The 17,246-nt window shown below is 38.5% G+C and overlaps 1 protein-coding gene across 23 annotated transcripts in view; it reads left to right on the forward strand.

Moving 5' to 3' along the window:
- neb (nebulin) overlaps positions 1 to 17,246 on the forward strand; it is an 85,046-nt gene that overhangs the window by 29,462 nt on the left and 38,338 nt on the right. For 20 of the 23 annotated variants that reach the window (XM_015396487.1, XM_015396486.1, XM_015396488.1 and 17 more), the window contains 49 exons: positions 7 to 147; positions 220 to 423; positions 516 to 620; positions 1,889 to 1,996; positions 2,104 to 2,415; positions 2,499 to 2,702; positions 2,794 to 2,898; positions 2,978 to 3,085; positions 3,179 to 3,490; positions 4,091 to 4,294; positions 4,424 to 4,528; positions 4,691 to 4,798; positions 4,904 to 5,215; positions 5,856 to 6,059; positions 6,165 to 6,269; positions 6,388 to 6,495; positions 6,590 to 6,901; positions 7,004 to 7,108; positions 7,237 to 7,335; positions 7,463 to 7,564; positions 7,667 to 7,774; positions 8,774 to 9,085; positions 9,170 to 9,274; positions 9,380 to 9,484; positions 9,592 to 9,696; positions 9,780 to 9,887; positions 10,016 to 10,126; positions 10,606 to 10,803; positions 11,880 to 11,984; positions 12,093 to 12,197; positions 12,285 to 12,389; positions 12,473 to 12,580; positions 12,692 to 12,805; positions 12,933 to 13,130; positions 13,237 to 13,341; positions 13,431 to 13,535; positions 13,673 to 13,780; positions 13,897 to 14,004; positions 14,089 to 14,196; positions 14,293 to 14,397; positions 14,506 to 14,610; positions 14,690 to 14,788; positions 14,884 to 14,988; positions 16,084 to 16,188; positions 16,287 to 16,391; positions 16,496 to 16,600; positions 16,695 to 16,799; positions 16,893 to 16,997; positions 17,103 to 17,207. In XM_015396487.1, the coding sequence (XP_015251973.1) occupies positions 7 to 147; positions 220 to 423; positions 516 to 620; positions 1,889 to 1,996; positions 2,104 to 2,415; positions 2,499 to 2,702; positions 2,794 to 2,898; positions 2,978 to 3,085; positions 3,179 to 3,490; positions 4,091 to 4,294; positions 4,424 to 4,528; positions 4,691 to 4,798; positions 4,904 to 5,215; positions 5,856 to 6,059; positions 6,165 to 6,269; positions 6,388 to 6,495; positions 6,590 to 6,901; positions 7,004 to 7,108; positions 7,237 to 7,335; positions 7,463 to 7,564; positions 7,667 to 7,774; positions 8,774 to 9,085; positions 9,170 to 9,274; positions 9,380 to 9,484; positions 9,592 to 9,696; positions 9,780 to 9,887; positions 10,016 to 10,126; positions 10,606 to 10,803; positions 11,880 to 11,984; positions 12,093 to 12,197; positions 12,285 to 12,389; positions 12,473 to 12,580; positions 12,692 to 12,805; positions 12,933 to 13,130; positions 13,237 to 13,341; positions 13,431 to 13,535; positions 13,673 to 13,780; positions 13,897 to 14,004; positions 14,089 to 14,196; positions 14,293 to 14,397; positions 14,506 to 14,610; positions 14,690 to 14,788; positions 14,884 to 14,988; positions 16,084 to 16,188; positions 16,287 to 16,391; positions 16,496 to 16,600; positions 16,695 to 16,799; positions 16,893 to 16,997; positions 17,103 to 17,207 (6,828 nt within the window). The remainder of the gene's footprint in view (positions 1 to 6; positions 148 to 219; positions 424 to 515; positions 621 to 1,888; positions 1,997 to 2,103; positions 2,416 to 2,498; positions 2,703 to 2,793; positions 2,899 to 2,977; positions 3,086 to 3,178; positions 3,491 to 4,090; positions 4,295 to 4,423; positions 4,529 to 4,690; positions 4,799 to 4,903; positions 5,216 to 5,855; positions 6,060 to 6,164; positions 6,270 to 6,387; positions 6,496 to 6,589; positions 6,902 to 7,003; positions 7,109 to 7,236; positions 7,336 to 7,462; positions 7,565 to 7,666; positions 7,775 to 8,773; positions 9,086 to 9,169; positions 9,275 to 9,379; positions 9,485 to 9,591; positions 9,697 to 9,779; positions 9,888 to 10,015; positions 10,127 to 10,605; positions 10,804 to 11,879; positions 11,985 to 12,092; positions 12,198 to 12,284; positions 12,390 to 12,472; positions 12,581 to 12,691; positions 12,806 to 12,932; positions 13,131 to 13,236; positions 13,342 to 13,430; positions 13,536 to 13,672; positions 13,781 to 13,896; positions 14,005 to 14,088; positions 14,197 to 14,292; positions 14,398 to 14,505; positions 14,611 to 14,689; positions 14,789 to 14,883; positions 14,989 to 16,083; positions 16,189 to 16,286; positions 16,392 to 16,495; positions 16,601 to 16,694; positions 16,800 to 16,892; positions 16,998 to 17,102; positions 17,208 to 17,246) is intronic. The other 3 variants (XM_015396504.1, XM_015396503.1, XM_015396506.1) reach the window with 3 other exon arrangements.

Consider the following 17,246-nt stretch of genomic DNA (forward strand, 5'->3'; position numbering starts at 1 on the left):
GTGGACATGTTGAATCTTGAACTAGCCAAGAAATGCCAGCAGCAAGTCAATGACTTCAACTACAGGACTCACCTGCACCAGTGGACATGTCTGCCAGACTCTAATGACGTTGTTCAGGCCAGGCACGCATATGACCTACAGAGTGATGTATGTGATTTTCATGCGTGTATCACATTTCATTATACAACTTCCTCCATTATAACCCTCTATGCTTTCCAGGCCGTCTACAAAGCAGACCTGAAGTGGCTCCAGGGTCTGGGCTGGGTCCCCATTGGTTCGCTGGATGTGGAGAAAGTCAAGAAGGCTGGAGAGGTTTTGAGTGAAAGGCAGTATCGCCAGCACCCCAGCACAGTGAAATTCACCAGTCCCATTGATGCCATGAACCTTGTTCTGGCTAAGAACAACGCAGTGACGATGAACAAGGTAAATACTGATTTTCGCATAGATTTCTAGAACCATTTTTATTTGCCTCTTTTGCTTTAAATAAATTTTGTTTTTGTGTTCTGTGTTGCTAGCGCCTCTACACCGAGGCTTGGGAGAACGAAAAGACCAAACTGCACATCAAACCCGATACTCCTGAGATCATCCTCTCCCAGCAAAATGCCATCAACATGAGCAAGGTTAGTAAAATTTATTTTGCAAATAAAAAAATCTTCAATCCTCCATTTGATTCAATAAATAATACAAACAAAGGCTATTTTATTGTGGCTTTAATAGTCAGTTATGTGTTTGCGATCATTTCTACAAACTTTGAAAAACGTATCACTTATTTACCATTTAAGTTTATCCTGCCTAGAAACTTTGACACATAGACTCTAAACATGGGTTTTAATTTTAGATAAAAAGGCTGTTTTGTAAATCAACCTTCAAACCTGTAGATTAGTGATGCAACTTAAACAATTATTTTTTTTTGTTCTCTGCGAATGAAAGAGACCCAACTGAAGTGTGAATCTTATATACAAAAACCTAATTAAAGGAGAGACAAATCCATATCCAACTTATTTATAAAGCACATTTAAAAGCAAAAAATAGTTTACCAAAGTACTGCACATTACAAAAATAGAGAATTACATTTTAAGAGACATGATATAGGATACAACAAACTTTATTGATCCCACAGTGGAGAAATTCATTTGTCACATCGACTCAATAGTCAAAAGAAGATGCCAAAAAGCAGAAACGGTGCAGGGGGTATATACAGGGCATCCACATATAACAGGATTATTGCATCGGTTATTGCACAGGGGTTTTACTGCAAAGCTTATTGTACAGGGTATTATTTATTGCAGTTATAGTGCCGTATTCTAAAGTCTGATGCCAGCAGGGATGAATGACTCAGGTAGCACTCCTTTTTACAAACAGGCTGTAAAAGTCTTTCATGAGAAGGTTAAACATCTACACATGGGAACCAATAAACATCTGGTGCTGTGTTTAATGCCAGGGTAAAAGATGGGCACAGATCTAGTTGCCTTTATATGCCTTTATATCAGGACTTGTTTTCCTATAAAAGAAGTGAAAGGTGCGTTAACTTTCACATCGGTGGAACTACAGACTTTTTCCAAATCAAGGGAGGGTGGAGTTTGGGAACAAGAGTGAAAAAGAAAACAGAAGGCATAAGATATTTAACATGTTGTAAAAAAGCTCAATTATATGTCCCACCAGTTCACCTCCGAACCAAAGGGAATCGCATAAGCTTTTGTATGCATATAACATATATCGTCCCTATTCACTGTAGAGAGAGAAAGAGAAAAGTTATTCTGTAGCTGATTCTCTGCATGAAAACTTTCTCAGAATCAGGGTATACAACGAATAAAAGCATTCAAGTAGATATAATAGAATTCAGTTTTTTTTTTAAATCCCTTCATATTTTTCTTTCTTTTTTATTCAGAAACTATACAGACAAGGTTTTGAGGAGACCATCAGCAAAGGCTACTTCCTTCCTCCAGATGCAATTTCTGTCAAGGCTGCCAAGGCCTCCAGGGATATCATCAGTGATGTGAGTCCCACAGACCGTAATCTTTGTCTATTTAGTTGACTTATATTGAAATCAAATGTGATCTTGTTCATATATAAAAAAAAAATGTTTTTTTCTGGTCCTATTAGTACAAGTATAAGACAGGATACAGGAGGCAGGTTGGTCACCACATCGGTGCCCGCAGCGTCCAGGATGACCCTCTGCTGGTGCTGGCTCTGAACTCAGCCAGGATCGCCAGTGATGCTCTGTACAAGAAGGACTTCAATAAGTCCAAGACCAAATTCAACCTCCCAGTGGACATGCTGAATCTTGAACTAGCCAAGAAATGCCAACAGCAAGTCAATGACTTCAACTACAGGACTCGCCTGCACCAGTGGACATGTCTGCCAGACTCTAACGATGTGGTGCAGGCCAGAAAAGCATATGATCTCCAGAGTGATGTGAGTCCCTCTATCACATATTTAGCTTACAATATTGTTCAACTTTTTTATCTACTTTCTAATACTTAAACTATCTCGCTCAGGCTGTGTACAAAGCTGACAGAGATGAAGTCATTGGAGTCGGATGGATACCCATTGGTTCCCTGGATGTAGTGAAAGCCAAAAATGCTGCCAAAATTCTGAGCGACCGTCTCTACAAGCAGAAACCAGACACATTTAAATACAAATCTGACATGATGGCCATGCCCATGGTGCTAGCCAAAGCAAATGCTGAGATCATCAATAAGGTACAGAAGTGCACATTTGAATTTTGTTTGATCATTTGCTGAAGAGTTACTCGGTTTACTTATTTGACCTTTTCTTAATTTTTCTCAACAGAAAAACTACATTGCTGCATGGGAGGCAGAAAAAATAAAAAACCATGTGACCCCAGACCTTCCTGAGCTGCTGCTTTCCAAAGCTAACGCTTACAACATCAGCAGGGTATGTCAAACCTAAAGCATTTTTACCTAATATATCTTTGCACGTTTATGGTGCGCTTTACAGTCTTATTCCTTTGCAGAAAAATTACAGAGAAGCTGTGGAGGAAATGTTCAGGAAAGGCTACGACATGAAGCCTGACGCTGTTTCCATCATCGCTGCTAAACACGGAAGAGAAATCATCAGTGATGTATGTAACATATAACCCAGTGTATTTCTGCCGTCCTTATGCTTGGGTCCTTAACATTTCTTTTTCATTTTTGTTTTCTGTCTGTCTACAAAGTATAAATACAAGACAGGGTACCGCAAGCAGGTCGGTCACCACATCGGAGCGCTGAGCTGTCAGGACGACCCGCTTATCGTGCTGGCTTTGAACTCAGCCAAGATTGCAAGTGATGTTCTGTACAAGAAGGACTTCAACAAGTCCAAGACTAAATTCCACCTCCCAGTGGACATGCTGAATCTGGAGCTAGCCAAGAAATGCCAACAGCAAGTCAATGACTTCAACTACAGGACTAAACTACACAACTGGACTTGTCTTCCGGACTCTAATGACGTGGTTCAGGCCAGAAAGGCTTATGACCTGCAAAGTGATGTGAGTATAGAAAACCACTTTTGCAAGATTGCCTTAGAAAATACTACAAAAATAGAATATTTTCTAATGTTGCCCGCATAAACTTGAATTTTATTGTATGATTCTATCATGTATATCCAATTTATGTAGTTTAATTTTAGTAAAGTATACATTTTGTATCACTACTAACATTTATAACTCACTATCACCCCCGTCCTAAACTGACAGCTTGACTTATATCTAATTTAGTCAAAATTTTATTGTTCACAATTTTTCACCATCATATAGTGAATTATATAGAGCTACTTTTTGCAAGAAAGGGTACAAATATTCAGTTACTATAAACATACACAGCTGTTAAGACTTATTCTAAAAGCTTGAAAACAAGGCCACACTTCTTAGATTTATGTATTATTTTCTTCCCACTGTACAACTATATACATTTTTTTTTAGTTGGCCAACCGCATGAAATCCAAATCACACACAATGAATTTGTGATTGTGCAAAATTTGAAGTTTAAGAGATATGACTCCACTTTGAGGAACTAAATGTATTTCAAAGTTGCTTTTCTTATTCAATTAAATATTAGTCTGACATTTCCTTTTTACATTCCGTTCATAGGCTGTGTACAAGGCTGACATGGAATGGGTTAAGGGAATGGGCTGGGTACCAATTGGGTCATTGGATGTGGAGAAAGCCAAGAAAGCAGCAGAGATCCTGAGCGACAGGAAGTACCGCCAGCATCCCAGCCAATTCAAGTTCACTGCCAAGACATCAGATATGCCATATGCTCTAGCTCAAGCTAATGCCCAGATTATGAACAAGGTACAAAAAGAGGAATTTATTAATAGCTAATTTACAAGACTTTTTGGGAAGCTCAATGCTCACATTTGGTTTAATAAGAAAGAAAAAAAAAAAGGTTGTTAATGTTGTTTTTGGTCCATTTTTCTACAGAAAGCATACATTGAAGCCTGGGAAAAGGACAAGACTAACCTGCATATCTTACCTGATACTCCAGAGATCCTCCTAGCACAGCAGAATAAACTCAACACCAGTCTGGTAAAGTACTGGTATTTTACATAATTAAACAACCCTTTGGTCTAAAGACTACTGCTGAATGAACACATGCATATGAATTTGAAAGGATTGTTGATCTACAGCAGAAACTGGACAACCCACATTACTCCCTAGATTAATTATTCCTTTTTGTTTCCTTCACAGAAATATTATCGTGAAGGTTTTGTTGACACCATCAACAAAGGCTACTATCTGCCAAAGGATGCTATTTCTGTTGTAGCAGCCAAAGCATCCCGCGACATTGTCAGTGATGTAAGTTTGGATCCATTCTCGTGCATTTTTTCACACTCCCCATCTGACTCTGCTTGAATATAAAAAATTTGATCTAAATCTCATGGAAACATCTTCTGTCCTCAGTACAAATACAAGGCTGGTTTCCGCAAGCAGTGCGGCCACCATATCGGTGCTCTGAGCGTCAGCGACGACCCGCTACTGGTGCTGGCCGCTCATGTTGCCAAGATCTCCAGTGACAATGTCTATAAGAAGGATTATAACAAGACCAAGACCAAGTACAACCTGCCGGTAGACATGCTGACAATTGAGCTGGCTAAGAAATGCCAGCAGCAGGTCAACGACACCAACTACCGAACTTACCTGCACCAGTGGACATGCCTGCCCGACTCAAGCGATGTGGTTCAGGCCAAGAAAGTCTACGACCTACAGAGCGATGTGAGTTTTTGTACTCTGGCAGTTCTATTCAGCTTAATTAATATCTATATTATAGTATTTTAATAGTAGTAGTAGTTTTGAGTGTGAGTTGGTAAGAATTTTTTGATACGATATATATCACAATACACATGTCACAATCTCATTTATGGCGATACATTAACATAGATGATATATTGAGATTTTCATGATAATATAGCTTTGGAGAACCGCACAAGATCTCATTGCTCTGCTGCTGCTGCTGCTGGTACAGAGAAGTTAAACAATAGGCACTTGGGCGGTGCACTGCCGACTAGTTGCTGGAGGTTATCCTATAGATATTTTTCACTTATAAGATTCATTCTTACTCGTACTATGTATCGATAAATATTGTTTAATAAAATATGGCGCTATTTGACAGAATTGATTTCTTTTTTTACACCCCAAGTAGTAGTTGTAGCAATGGCATTGGTAGTACTGTATAACTGTAAAAATAGAAGTAATGTAGTACTGCTATGACATGTATAAATGTTACTACCCAGAAACAGAAAAAAAAAATCTGATTTTGGAGATTAATTACCTTCTTTCGATATGAAACTATGCATTTTGGACAATTTATAGAATATTAAAGAAAAAAATCTTTATGCTGTTTTTTTTCTTTTAGGCTGTTTACAAAGCAGATCTGGAGTGGCTGAAAGGATGCGGATGGTCCCCCCAGGACAGTGTGGATGTCATCAAGGTTAAGCATGCACAGACCGTTCTCAATGATAGGCTGTACCGCCAGCACCCAAGCACCGTCAAGTTCACCAGTGTGGTTGACCTTCCAGCCATCGTCCTGTCCAAGCAAAACGCAGACAACCTCAGTGATGTGAGTGCTAACATCTGACCACAAGTTTTATCAGATTAACATGAAAACTCTTTCAAGCAGTTATGCAAATAAGGAAATAATGTTTTGTGCTTTCCTTTTCAATAGAGGAAATATAGGGAGGTTTGGGACAAAGAGAAGCTCGTCACTCACATCCCCCCTGACATTCCTCCTTATGAGCTGGCCAAGGCCAATGCTATCACTGTCAGCAATGTGAGTTGGTGTTAAATTTTTAGCTATAAAAATGACATTATCTGTTCATATTGAAATGTTTTCTGGTTTGAAGTTGATATATCTCTCCGTTGTCTACCTCTGTTTTTGTTCTGTATAGAAACTGTACACTCAAGCATGGGACGACCAAAAGGCCAAAGCCTTCCAAATCAAGGAGGATGCTATAGCTGTGCTGAAAGCTAGAGCCTCCAGAGACATCATTAGTGATGTAAGAAGCTGAAAAAAAAGCCTTTCACATCCATATGACATAGACCTGGTGATTTTCTTTTTTTAGTAACTTGTTTTGTTCCTTTCCCTGTTAGTACAAGTACAAAGAGGGATACAGGAAGCAGGTCGGTCACCACATCGGTGCTCGCTGCGTCCAGGATGATCCTCTCATCATGCTGGCTCTGAACTCAGCTAGGATCGCCAGTGACGCTTTGTACAAGAAAGACTTCAACAAATCCAAGACCAAGTTCCACCTGCCAGTTGACATGTTGAGTCTTGAACTAGCCAAGAAATGCCAGGTCCAAGTGAATGACTTCAACTACAGGACTCACCTACACCAATGGACCTGTCTGCCAGACTCCAACGACGTGGTTCAGGCCAGGAAAGCCTATGACCTCCAGAGCGATGTAGGTTCATGGCAATGTTCTTGGATAGCATCTGTTTTACATCAGATTATCATTCTTATGAATAATTTCCAATATAAACAGGATTCTGTTTTTTTCCTCTAGGCTGTGTACAAAGCTGATTTGGAGTGGATAAGAGGCTGTGGATGGATGCCTCATGAGTCTGTGGACGTTGTCAAGGTGAAACATGCTCAGAAGATCCTTGCTGATGTAAGTATGAAACACAACTCTCCCCAAAACACTTAAAATGTAAAACATTTAATGTTGAAATGTAAAAGCATAGAAAAAAATAAACTAAATAATTACTTATATATGTTTGATCTTGCTTTTTCCCACAGAGAGGCTACCGTATCAAGCTCGATAGACAGGAGTTCACGGTTCCTGCTGATAGAGTTGACCTGGCTTGTGCCAAGAATGCTGCTGATGTCTTAAATGAGGTAACTAAAGGGTTTTCTTCTTATCATTACACCTTGTTTTAACATAACTTTGAAGACACAATGCAGAATCACATTTATATTTTTTTAAGTAACTAAATTGGGTCTTTTGTTTTTTTTTCCTGCACAGGCCAAATACCGTGAGGCTTGGCACCAGGAAAAGACCAAGTACACTTTGGTAGATACTCCCGGTCTTGCTACAGCCAGAGAGGTCGCCAAAAATGTTCACCCGGTAAGATTTACCATATTTTTTAACTAATTATTGTTTGCTTTCGGCTATCTTGGAGATTTATTTCCTTTTTCCTTCTTTCTTTTTTTTCTTCCTTTTATATAGAAACTGTACACTGAAGCGTGGGACAAGGTGAAAGCCACCGGATTCTTCATGCCTGGAGACGCTGTACCAATTAAACAGAGCATGCTTACAACTAAAGTCCAGAGTAAGGTAGGTAAAGGGACTTTAGATTAAAAATATAAAGTTTTAAGAACCTAGAACATTTTTGCATTTATAACAGATACCTTAACAGATACTTTGTGAGGCTTGTACTTACTGTGTTTGGCCTTTTTGGTGACATGCAAAGATAAAGATAGACAATAACGCTCATTAAATTCTAGCAATGCATTTAAAGTATTGCCATACAGGATAAAATACAATAAAAGTGAGTGATTTAAAGAATTTTTGTGATCAGTCATGACTATTTTAAGGGTCTTAATTTAATCTCAAATGAAGCTGATCAGCATTAATTCTCACATAAAGGAGGCTGTTGCTGAAGATTTACATAACCATACTGTATGAATCCCATAAAATTACCCTCATGTTACGGAATTAGTGGCATTGAACATGCAAGAGATGTGATGCTTTAAACCAGGGGTGACTAACATGAACCTCTGAGGCCAAAACTGAATGGCTTATTTCTTCTTAGCGTAAACTCTTGTGTTTTGTTATAAAGCTTCATTGACCTGTTTTTCACACTTGAGAAAAAAAGCAATAATTTTCACAGAAGAACTGACTCATATCCTGTTCTTTTTCCTGATAAAAGATTGAAATAGGCTTAACGATCCCTTTTTTTGCACATATCAGACAGTTTTTGTCTGACAGTGCTCAGTTCATTTTAGGTAGAAATTAAAATTGGTCCAATTAACGAAATTTTGTTTGAGATTTGAGAGATTTATTTCGATTTCAAAGTTAACCAATGCAGCATTCATTGGTAGATGGTCTCTAATCAATCTTATTTTTGTCCTTACCTTGCAGTAACAGATCCTTAAAGTCTTACACTGCTTTTCAAATGTTAAACAGGAAGCAGGCATTTGTTAAATGGCTATTTGATCATTTTTTTTACATCTCACATGAGGCATGATTTTACAAATTGTACTGTAACAGACTTCAATGCTTGAATGCATGTTAAAGAAACACTGTCATGAGAACATTTTGTTTGTCTTGTAGCATAATTACCTAGAGGGATACCGCAAGCAGGTTGGCCACCACATCGGTGCTCGCTGCGTCGAGGATGATCCTCTCATCATGCTGGCTCTGAACTCAGCTAGGATCGCCAGTGACGCTCTTTACAAGAAGGACTTTAACAAGTCCAAGACCAAGTTCCACCTGCCAGTGGACATGTTGAATCTGGAGCTGGCAAAGAAATGTCAGCAGCAAGTCAATGACTTCAACTACAGGACTCGTCTGCACCAGTGGACTTGTCTGCCTGACTCCAATGATGTGGTTCAGGCCAGAAAGATTTATGACCTTCAGAGTGATGTAAGTAAAGAAGTTTAACATCTTTAAATGTATTTCATAAAGTTTAAAACCTTTTTTTAAGCTAATTATGGTTTCCACCTGCAGAACGTCTACAGGGCTGATCTGGAATGGATCCGTGGCTGCGGTTGGATGGCAGCTGACTCTGTTGACCACGTCAAAGTCAGGAAGGCGCAGGAAATACTTAATGAAGTACGGTTCTGTCATTGCATCCAGTCTGGAGGCACTTCACAAGAATTACTGCCTTATTGCTGCCGTGGTCTTTCTTGATGTTGTCTTTTTTTTCCCTTTATTTAGCGACTTTATAAGAAGAACGCCATAGAAGGCTTTGGAAAATTCAGCCTGATTGTGGATCGTCCTGAGATTGTCTTGGCCAAGATTAACGCCGCTAACCTCAGTGATGTACGCAGTCCTGTGGTTCCCCTGAAACAACATCTAAAGAAAACGAAAGACACAATTTTATTAATGGGTACATGAAAATAAATTGATATAATTTTCTTTCTCAACAGCTGAAATATAAAGAGACTTTCAATGCTGAGAAAGGTCATTACATCGGCTCAGAAGATACTCCTCAGCTGGCACATAGTAGAGATATGGCCAAGACCATCAGTGAGGTAAGAAGACAGAAATGACCGGGTTGTTTATTCACTTGCTTTATATTTTTTCCCTTACTTTAAAACTCCTGTTATCATTTCAGAAACTATACAAATCACAATGGGATAGTACTAAAGCTACAAGCTACAGCCTGGACCAGCAATACATCCCACTGCTCATGGGCAAGAAGAGCAGGGAGATTGCCAGTGATGTAAGTTTTCAAACAAGAAATTATTATTATTATTGTTATTACTACAGTTGCTTGAAAGGTTAAAGTATGCATGAAGTTATGTTTTCTGATAGCAGCATGAAATAAAGTGAATTAATTCTGCTTTTTAGGTTAAGTACAAGGATACTCATGAGAAAGCCAAGGGCCACTACATGGCGGGAACCCTGGTGGACTTCCCTGAGGTGGTGCGCTGTGGCCAGCAGGAGAAGAATAAGGGACTGGTAAGTTATCTGCAATAGTGACATTTTTTATATGCGCACCACACACAAATCTACCAGTGTTAAAGGCTAGAAAGCAATTACTCAAAACACCATCTGTATTATAACATTATACATATCTTATGCTTCAATGTGTAGATCCCTTTAAACATGAATATATAAAATAGTTACTGTACCATGGAAACCATATTATAATACCCACTTATATTTTTGGATAATTTGTCTTGTGTCAAACAAAAACAACGAAAATAGCCCACTGAGAGTTGGAAGAAAGACTTTATTTCTCCCAGTAATGTCCCCTTTACTCAGTATCTGAGTTAAAGGGGTGAACAGAGGTGGGGACAGTACCGTAATTGTACTCAAATAAGAGTATGAACATAACATATTTCAAGTCAAGTAAGAGGAGGAAACCTTAGCTTTAAACCTAAGGTTGTGGATTTTCTGTCAGTTTGACTGAGATTTTCTATAAAATGTTTTTACAGAGGGTCTACCAGAAGGACTACCACCAAACCAAGACCAAGATCCACCTCCCATCTGACATCATCGCCAACCAGGTAGCTAAGCGGTGTCAGGACATGTTGAGCGACGTCCTCTACCGCACCCACCTGCACCAATGGACGTGCCATCCAGAACAGGAGGATGCCATCCGCGCCCGGAAGACCAACGAGATTCTCAGTGATGTAAGTCGTTCCTTTCTGTTCACTGTCTGCTGCTGTTCTAACATTTATAACGTACTTTTTTTTTTTTTTTTATAAAAATTTGTAAAACTAATTTTAGGTGCATTTCTGTTTTGATTTGATTCTTAGTAAATAATTTAGGTCTCTTTATCTTAGTTGCTAAATTATTTTAGAGACACTGGTACCTTTACACCATTATTCAGTGTTTTTATTACATGTTAAAAGTATTTTCATTTTCTTACGCATTAAGAAATCTGAAATACATATTTTTTCATTTACATTTAATATTAGTTTGTCCCTTCTCTTCATATTAATGTGTGTTATGTTTATGTTCTTACATGAAGCAACAACATCATATGTTTATGAATTTATATATTTATTTATCATTATTGTATTATAATAGGTCAATATTTAATGTATTGTGTGTTTTGGCATCTTAGAATAAAAATCATTCACCAGCAGCTCAGATCGTTTTTATTTATTTATTTATTTTTTGCCGAAACGGTTTATAAAGCTTTAATGTATTTGATTTATAAATCTATGGGGGGAACTTGTAGTGGGTCTTTATTGATTAATTTAGGTCTTATATCAGCATGGTCATTAATAAGTATTAATAAAGGTTTAAATAAAATCGAATTTAACTTCCTGACACCCTGATCAATTTAGTATTTTAGAGATTTAGCTTTATTTTCAATCACATATAAAGTTAAAGGCTAAATCTAATATGTCTACCTTTAAATTTTCAGCACTTACCTTTAACCTTTGATCTCAAAGAAAAAAAATACTAAAAGACAGAAAGAGAGAAAAGACAAAGTAAAAGTTTTTGACCCTCATTCAAGATAAATATTCATTCAGTCATATACTGTAACTGTCTAAGATATATTCTAACTTGTTTTTTTTTATAGAAAATCTGAGTTAAACATTTGAAATGTATGCCCACATCATTACATACTTGAGCTCTAAGAACAGGCAAACATTTCTGTTTTATTATTCCGAATATTCCTGATTTTCAAAAATCTAATAATCCTCATTTGGAAATAAGATATAATCCGTCATGTTTTACTGAACTCATTCAATAGGTGTTTTACAAAGATGACCTGAACTGGATGAAGGGCATCGGTTGTTACGTCTGGGACACACCAGAGATTCTCCGCGCCAAGAAATCCTACGATCTGCAGAGCGATGTGAGGAACCGCACGCATGTTTCATATCAAACATTACTTTAAAACCTATTCCAGTTATAAATATGATGTTTACCTCTCTGATAATTCGTCTGTTTGGTTTATTTCCAGCTCAAATACAGAGCTGATGCCAAGAAAGAATTTAACAACTACTCCATTGTGACCGACACACCTGAGTATGTGACCGCCGTCCTGGGTCACACCTGGGCCAGTGAGGTACGAGATTTAAAAAAATAAAATCATCATGAATGGTGTTCAAGAAAGAAAAGCCAGATAACTTCATCCTTTTTCTATGTTTTCCAGCTGAACTACAGGGAGGCTTATCAGAAGGAGAAGCACATATACACCACTGTTCTGGATACCTACGATTACGCCAGATGCCACAACTTCAAATATTTCTTCAGCAATGTCAGTAACAATAAAATATTTTCGTAATTTTAAAGACTTAGAGGAATTTGATGATGATGATGTCTTAAAATTTCTATCCACAGAAAAACTACACAGCAGCCTGGGATAAAATTAAGGCAAAGAGCTACCAAATTCCAGCTGATTCCAACGCCTTACAACACGCCAAACAGCAGAAGGTCGTTCTCAGCAATGTAAGTTCAAATTCATCACCAACCATTAAATTTTCTAATTGATGATTATCCTATAAATGTACATGTGATTATCTTCTTTAAGACACTATATGCATCTTCTTGCCTCTTCAGGTCAAGTACAAGGAGGATTATGAAAAATTCAAATCCCTTTACAGTCTTCCAAAGTCGCTTGAAGACGACCCTGCGACCGCTCGCTGCGTCAAAGCCGGAAAGCTGGTTCTAGATGTGAGCATTTTCTTTTATTTCCTGATCCTCTTTATATTAACACTATTAAAAGATACAAGTTTTGTTTTTTTTGTAATGCTATGAATTTTGTCAACTAATGCAAGCATCCCTTTGCTTATCCGTTCAGCGTCTGTACAAGGAGAACTACGAGAAGACAAAGGCCAAGAACCATATCCCCCCTGACATGCTGGAGATCATGTCTGCTCGCAACACCCAGTCCACCGTCAGCGGCATCCACTACCGCAAATATCTACACCAGTGGATATGCCTGCCCGACATGCAGATGTATGTTCAGGCACGCAAAGTCAACGAGCAGCTCAGCGATGTGAGTAACCATCGTATGGTCGTAGCATCACACCGAACCCATGTGATAGCATGAACGGATTTTATCAAGGTTGAAAATGTGCTAAATATAAGTTATTCTCCCTCAGATCTTCTATAAGGATGATCTGAACTGGCTGAAGGGTATCGGGTGTTACGCCTGGGACACTCCAGAGATCCTGCGGGTTAAGAATGCTGGTGACCTACAGAGTGAGGTAAATGTTCTTAAAATATTCATCCTTTATCTAAATCCTCTCCACCATTTATTTATTGTTTTTTTAATTTTGCATTTTTTCCTTTTCAGGCCAAGTACAGAGCCAAAGGTATCGAGGCGTTCAAGGACTACACTGTAGTGACGGACACTCCGGTGTACGAAACAGCCAAGCTGAACGCTCAGAACCTGAGTGATGTAATTACATTGTTTTCCCCGTTTTTTATAAATACCTTTCTTACATTAGATTCTAATAAAAGACATGCTGCCAGATTAAAAAACAAGTCATGATAAACAAGATTATGAATAAAAAAATATTCTGCTCTTTTGTCTAGCTTCATTACCGTTACGATTACAACTCCAACGTCAAGGGCACCCACACCTCCCCTGCTGTTACCATGGAAACAGAAAGAGCCCGCCTGGCCCACCACATCCAGAGTGATGTATGTCAACATTCCTTAATGTTTAATTTTTATATATATATATATATATATATATATATATATATAGTACCAGGCCATGTAAAATATTCTTCCTAAATGTGTTTTTTTTCTACTAGAAATGGTACAAAGAGGCGAACAAGAACTTCATGCCCACTGGTTTCTCCCTGCCTAGTGATACTCCGCTCCTCAAGCAGGCCAAGATGAACAGCGTTGTCACCAGCAATGTAGGGATTCATTAAAATGTAGTTTTGAAACATGAAGGTATCAAAATGCACCTGATTAATCCACTTCCACCATTATCTGTTTAGGTGAAATACAAGGAAGCCTTTGAGATGGTGAAGGCCAAATCCTACACTCTTCATCCAGAAGGTGTCAACTTCGTCACTGCCAGGAAGGCTCACAAGATCATCAACGACGTAAGTGGTGAAGATTTCCTGAGTGTCGTCGAACAGAACGCATAAGGATGCGATTTCGCTTGAGAGAAATAATTTTTTACCCATTTGCTTCCTCAGCGTTTGTATCGTGAAACCTACCACAAGCAGAAGGACAAGATCCACACAACCTACGACACGCCTGAGGTCAAACAGGTCAAGATGAACCAGCAGAACCTGAGTGATGTATGCATCAACAACCCTCTTTACATTTTGTTCTTTATTTCTGGTGGAATGTTGTTGAGAGGAAGTGTGGTTTATGCCTCCATTTTTGTTTGTTCTTCATCACTCTAGATTTGCTACAAGGAGAAATACTACAACAGCAGAGGCCAGTATATCTCTATGCCTATAACACCCCAACTCATGCACTGTCACCACGTCAATGAGATCACCAGTGAGGTATTGCAATAAAACACATTGAAATATTCCCCACATATTCACAAAATTTTTCAACATGAATGTTATTTGTTGGTATTAGCTAAGGTATAAAGAGGATCTGATGTGGCTGAGAGGCGTTGGCTGCTTCCTGTATGACACCCCGGAGATGGTCCACGTCCGTAACATCACCAAATTCAGGGTATGTGCGTCCTTTGAGATGCTCATTTCATATTAACAAAAGGTATTTTTTCAGAGGTGCATCTCCTATAAAACTTGTTTTTTGTTGTTTCATAGACAAGCTATCCAGACGATGCTAAAAAGAACCTCTCTAACTTCACTGTGGTCCTGGATACTCCAGAATACAACCGCGTGACCGAGTTAAAGACCCACATGAGTGACGTGAGTTGACTTTTCATGTTATATATAGCATTTGTATACCCTCAATATTTACATTTTATGTTTTGAACCAACAGTTTGTAGATGATTATGAAAAATTATCAATATCAAATGGTTTTCTTTTCTATTTTTATTAAACATCTATTGGGGGAATCCAAGTAGCTTGCTTTACTGCGTCCACCCCGCTAATCTCCATTTATTCACTGGATTGCTGATGGGCAGTTGGTAATACACGGTGCTGTGATGTCACCAGCCGCCATATTGGTACTCCCTAGTTAGAACGGTAATAAACAATACGTGCGCTACAGCATTGAACAATGATGTGGTTCTCATTTTCACGAGGACTTAAGACTTTTAGAACAAAATAATTACTTTCACACACACACCTGCTGTTTCAGAGCATCTCTAGATTACTGTAATTTATGGTTAAAAAATAGGCACTTTGCATTGCACATTCAGTATGAAGTCCATGAAGTCTATAAATTATGTAATAAAACATATTATACAAATCCATCACATCAAAAATAGTGTGTTAATGGAGCATAATGATACTGTAGTCAGATATTAAGAATATTACAGATACACACACAGACTATCTGATGATTGCCAAAAGTGCTAAATTGATGATGTACATGTAATATACATGTATTGATTACATTATTAAGGTAATTCAATTACAATACATGCATTTTATGGCAAGTGGGGAGCACCAAGATGACGACAGGTGACTTCAGTCTTTTTCAGTCTAAATGGAGATCAGTGGTCCACCCACATTTGAAAGATAGGATCAGACAGAGAAGCCTTTGGTAACTTTGGATTAGCTGCAGAGATGAATAGCTCAGGATGGGAGGAATATATAGAGAGAGTAACTTTTAGTTGCACAATCACAAAAAGAAAACCTCACCTTGCTTAAAGAGTGACAGTTAAAGGAAGTCATGTTTTTGCACTTTATTTCTTGTAACAGCAGATTTGTTTCTTCAGGTATATAACAACTTTCATCTCTTGTATTTTTTGTGCAATATTCGTTAAAAGTTCTGCTTTTTTAATCTATTTTGCAGCAGGTTATACATTTTCTTTTCATTGTTTGTCTCTTTCCAGAGGATATACAGAGCTCAGAGCAGAAAGGATATGGTTAAAGTTTCCTCCATCGCAGACTCTATGGACATCAAGCGAGTCAAGTGGGCCCAGCAGCTGACAAACAAGGCAATCCAAAATACATCTCTGCTCTTCAGGCGTAGTAATCACATTTTATCATTTATCTAACATAAAACATACTGCTTGATTTTAATTTTTCCCCACAGTACCAGTACACAGATCTGGCCTCTAAGGAGAGAACTCATTTCACTCCAGAAAAAGACACTCCAGTCAATCAACATGCAAGAAAAATGAAAGTGGTCTTCAGTGAAGTAAGACGTCTATTCTTCTATTAAAATACTTTAAATTACCTAAATGGATCAGAGTATCTATAAAACAAATATCTAACCTGTTGTGTTTTCTGTTCTGCACTCAGATTAAATACAAGGAACAGTATGAAAAGATGAAGCACAGGTACACTGCTATTGCTGACACGCCCATGCTGATCCGTTCCAAGAAAGCCTACCTGCAGTCCAGTGACGTAAGTATGACCAAGAAACATTTCCCAAAATCCTAGTAGATAACTTGATTTATTATAGTTTATTATCTTTCCCCAAATTTGATCCTTCCTTTAGTTGCGCTACAAGGAAACATTTGAGCTTTCCAAAGGCCACTATCACACCAACAAGGATGCCCTGGACATCGTCTGCCACCGTAAATTCACCGATGACATCAGCGAGGTCAGAGGCTGAAATTAACTGATCAGAAATAAAAAGGCAATGACCCGTTTTCATTTTCTTTAAACCGTCTCTCTCTGCTTTTCTCCTCCGCAGGTCAAATACAGAGAGAAGTATATTAACTCTCTGGGCACATGGAAGTCCATCCCTGACCGCCCCGAGTTTTTCTTCAGCAAGATAGCCAATGATAACATCAGCAATGTGAGCGCTCATACCTCACAAGTCTTCACAGCAGGAGGAGGGACTAACATGCTGTAATACACTGGTGCTAAATCCCCGTTTTTTGCCTTGATCCTCTTTGTTTAGGTGAAGTATAAGGAGGACTTGGAGTGGCTGAGAGGTATCGGCTGCTACGCGTGGGACACTCCTGAGCTGCAGCTGGCTGATAAGAATAAGACTCTCTACAGTGAGGTGAGGGGGCGACACCTCTCCTATATCCTTCAACCTTGC

The sequence above is a fragment of the Cyprinodon variegatus genome, unplaced genomic scaffold, assembly GCF_000732505.1.
Source record: "Cyprinodon variegatus isolate N-32 unplaced genomic scaffold, C_variegatus-1.0 Scaffold801, whole genome shotgun sequence".
NCBI classification, from domain to species: Eukaryota; Metazoa; Chordata; class Actinopteri; order Cyprinodontiformes; family Cyprinodontidae; genus Cyprinodon; species Cyprinodon variegatus.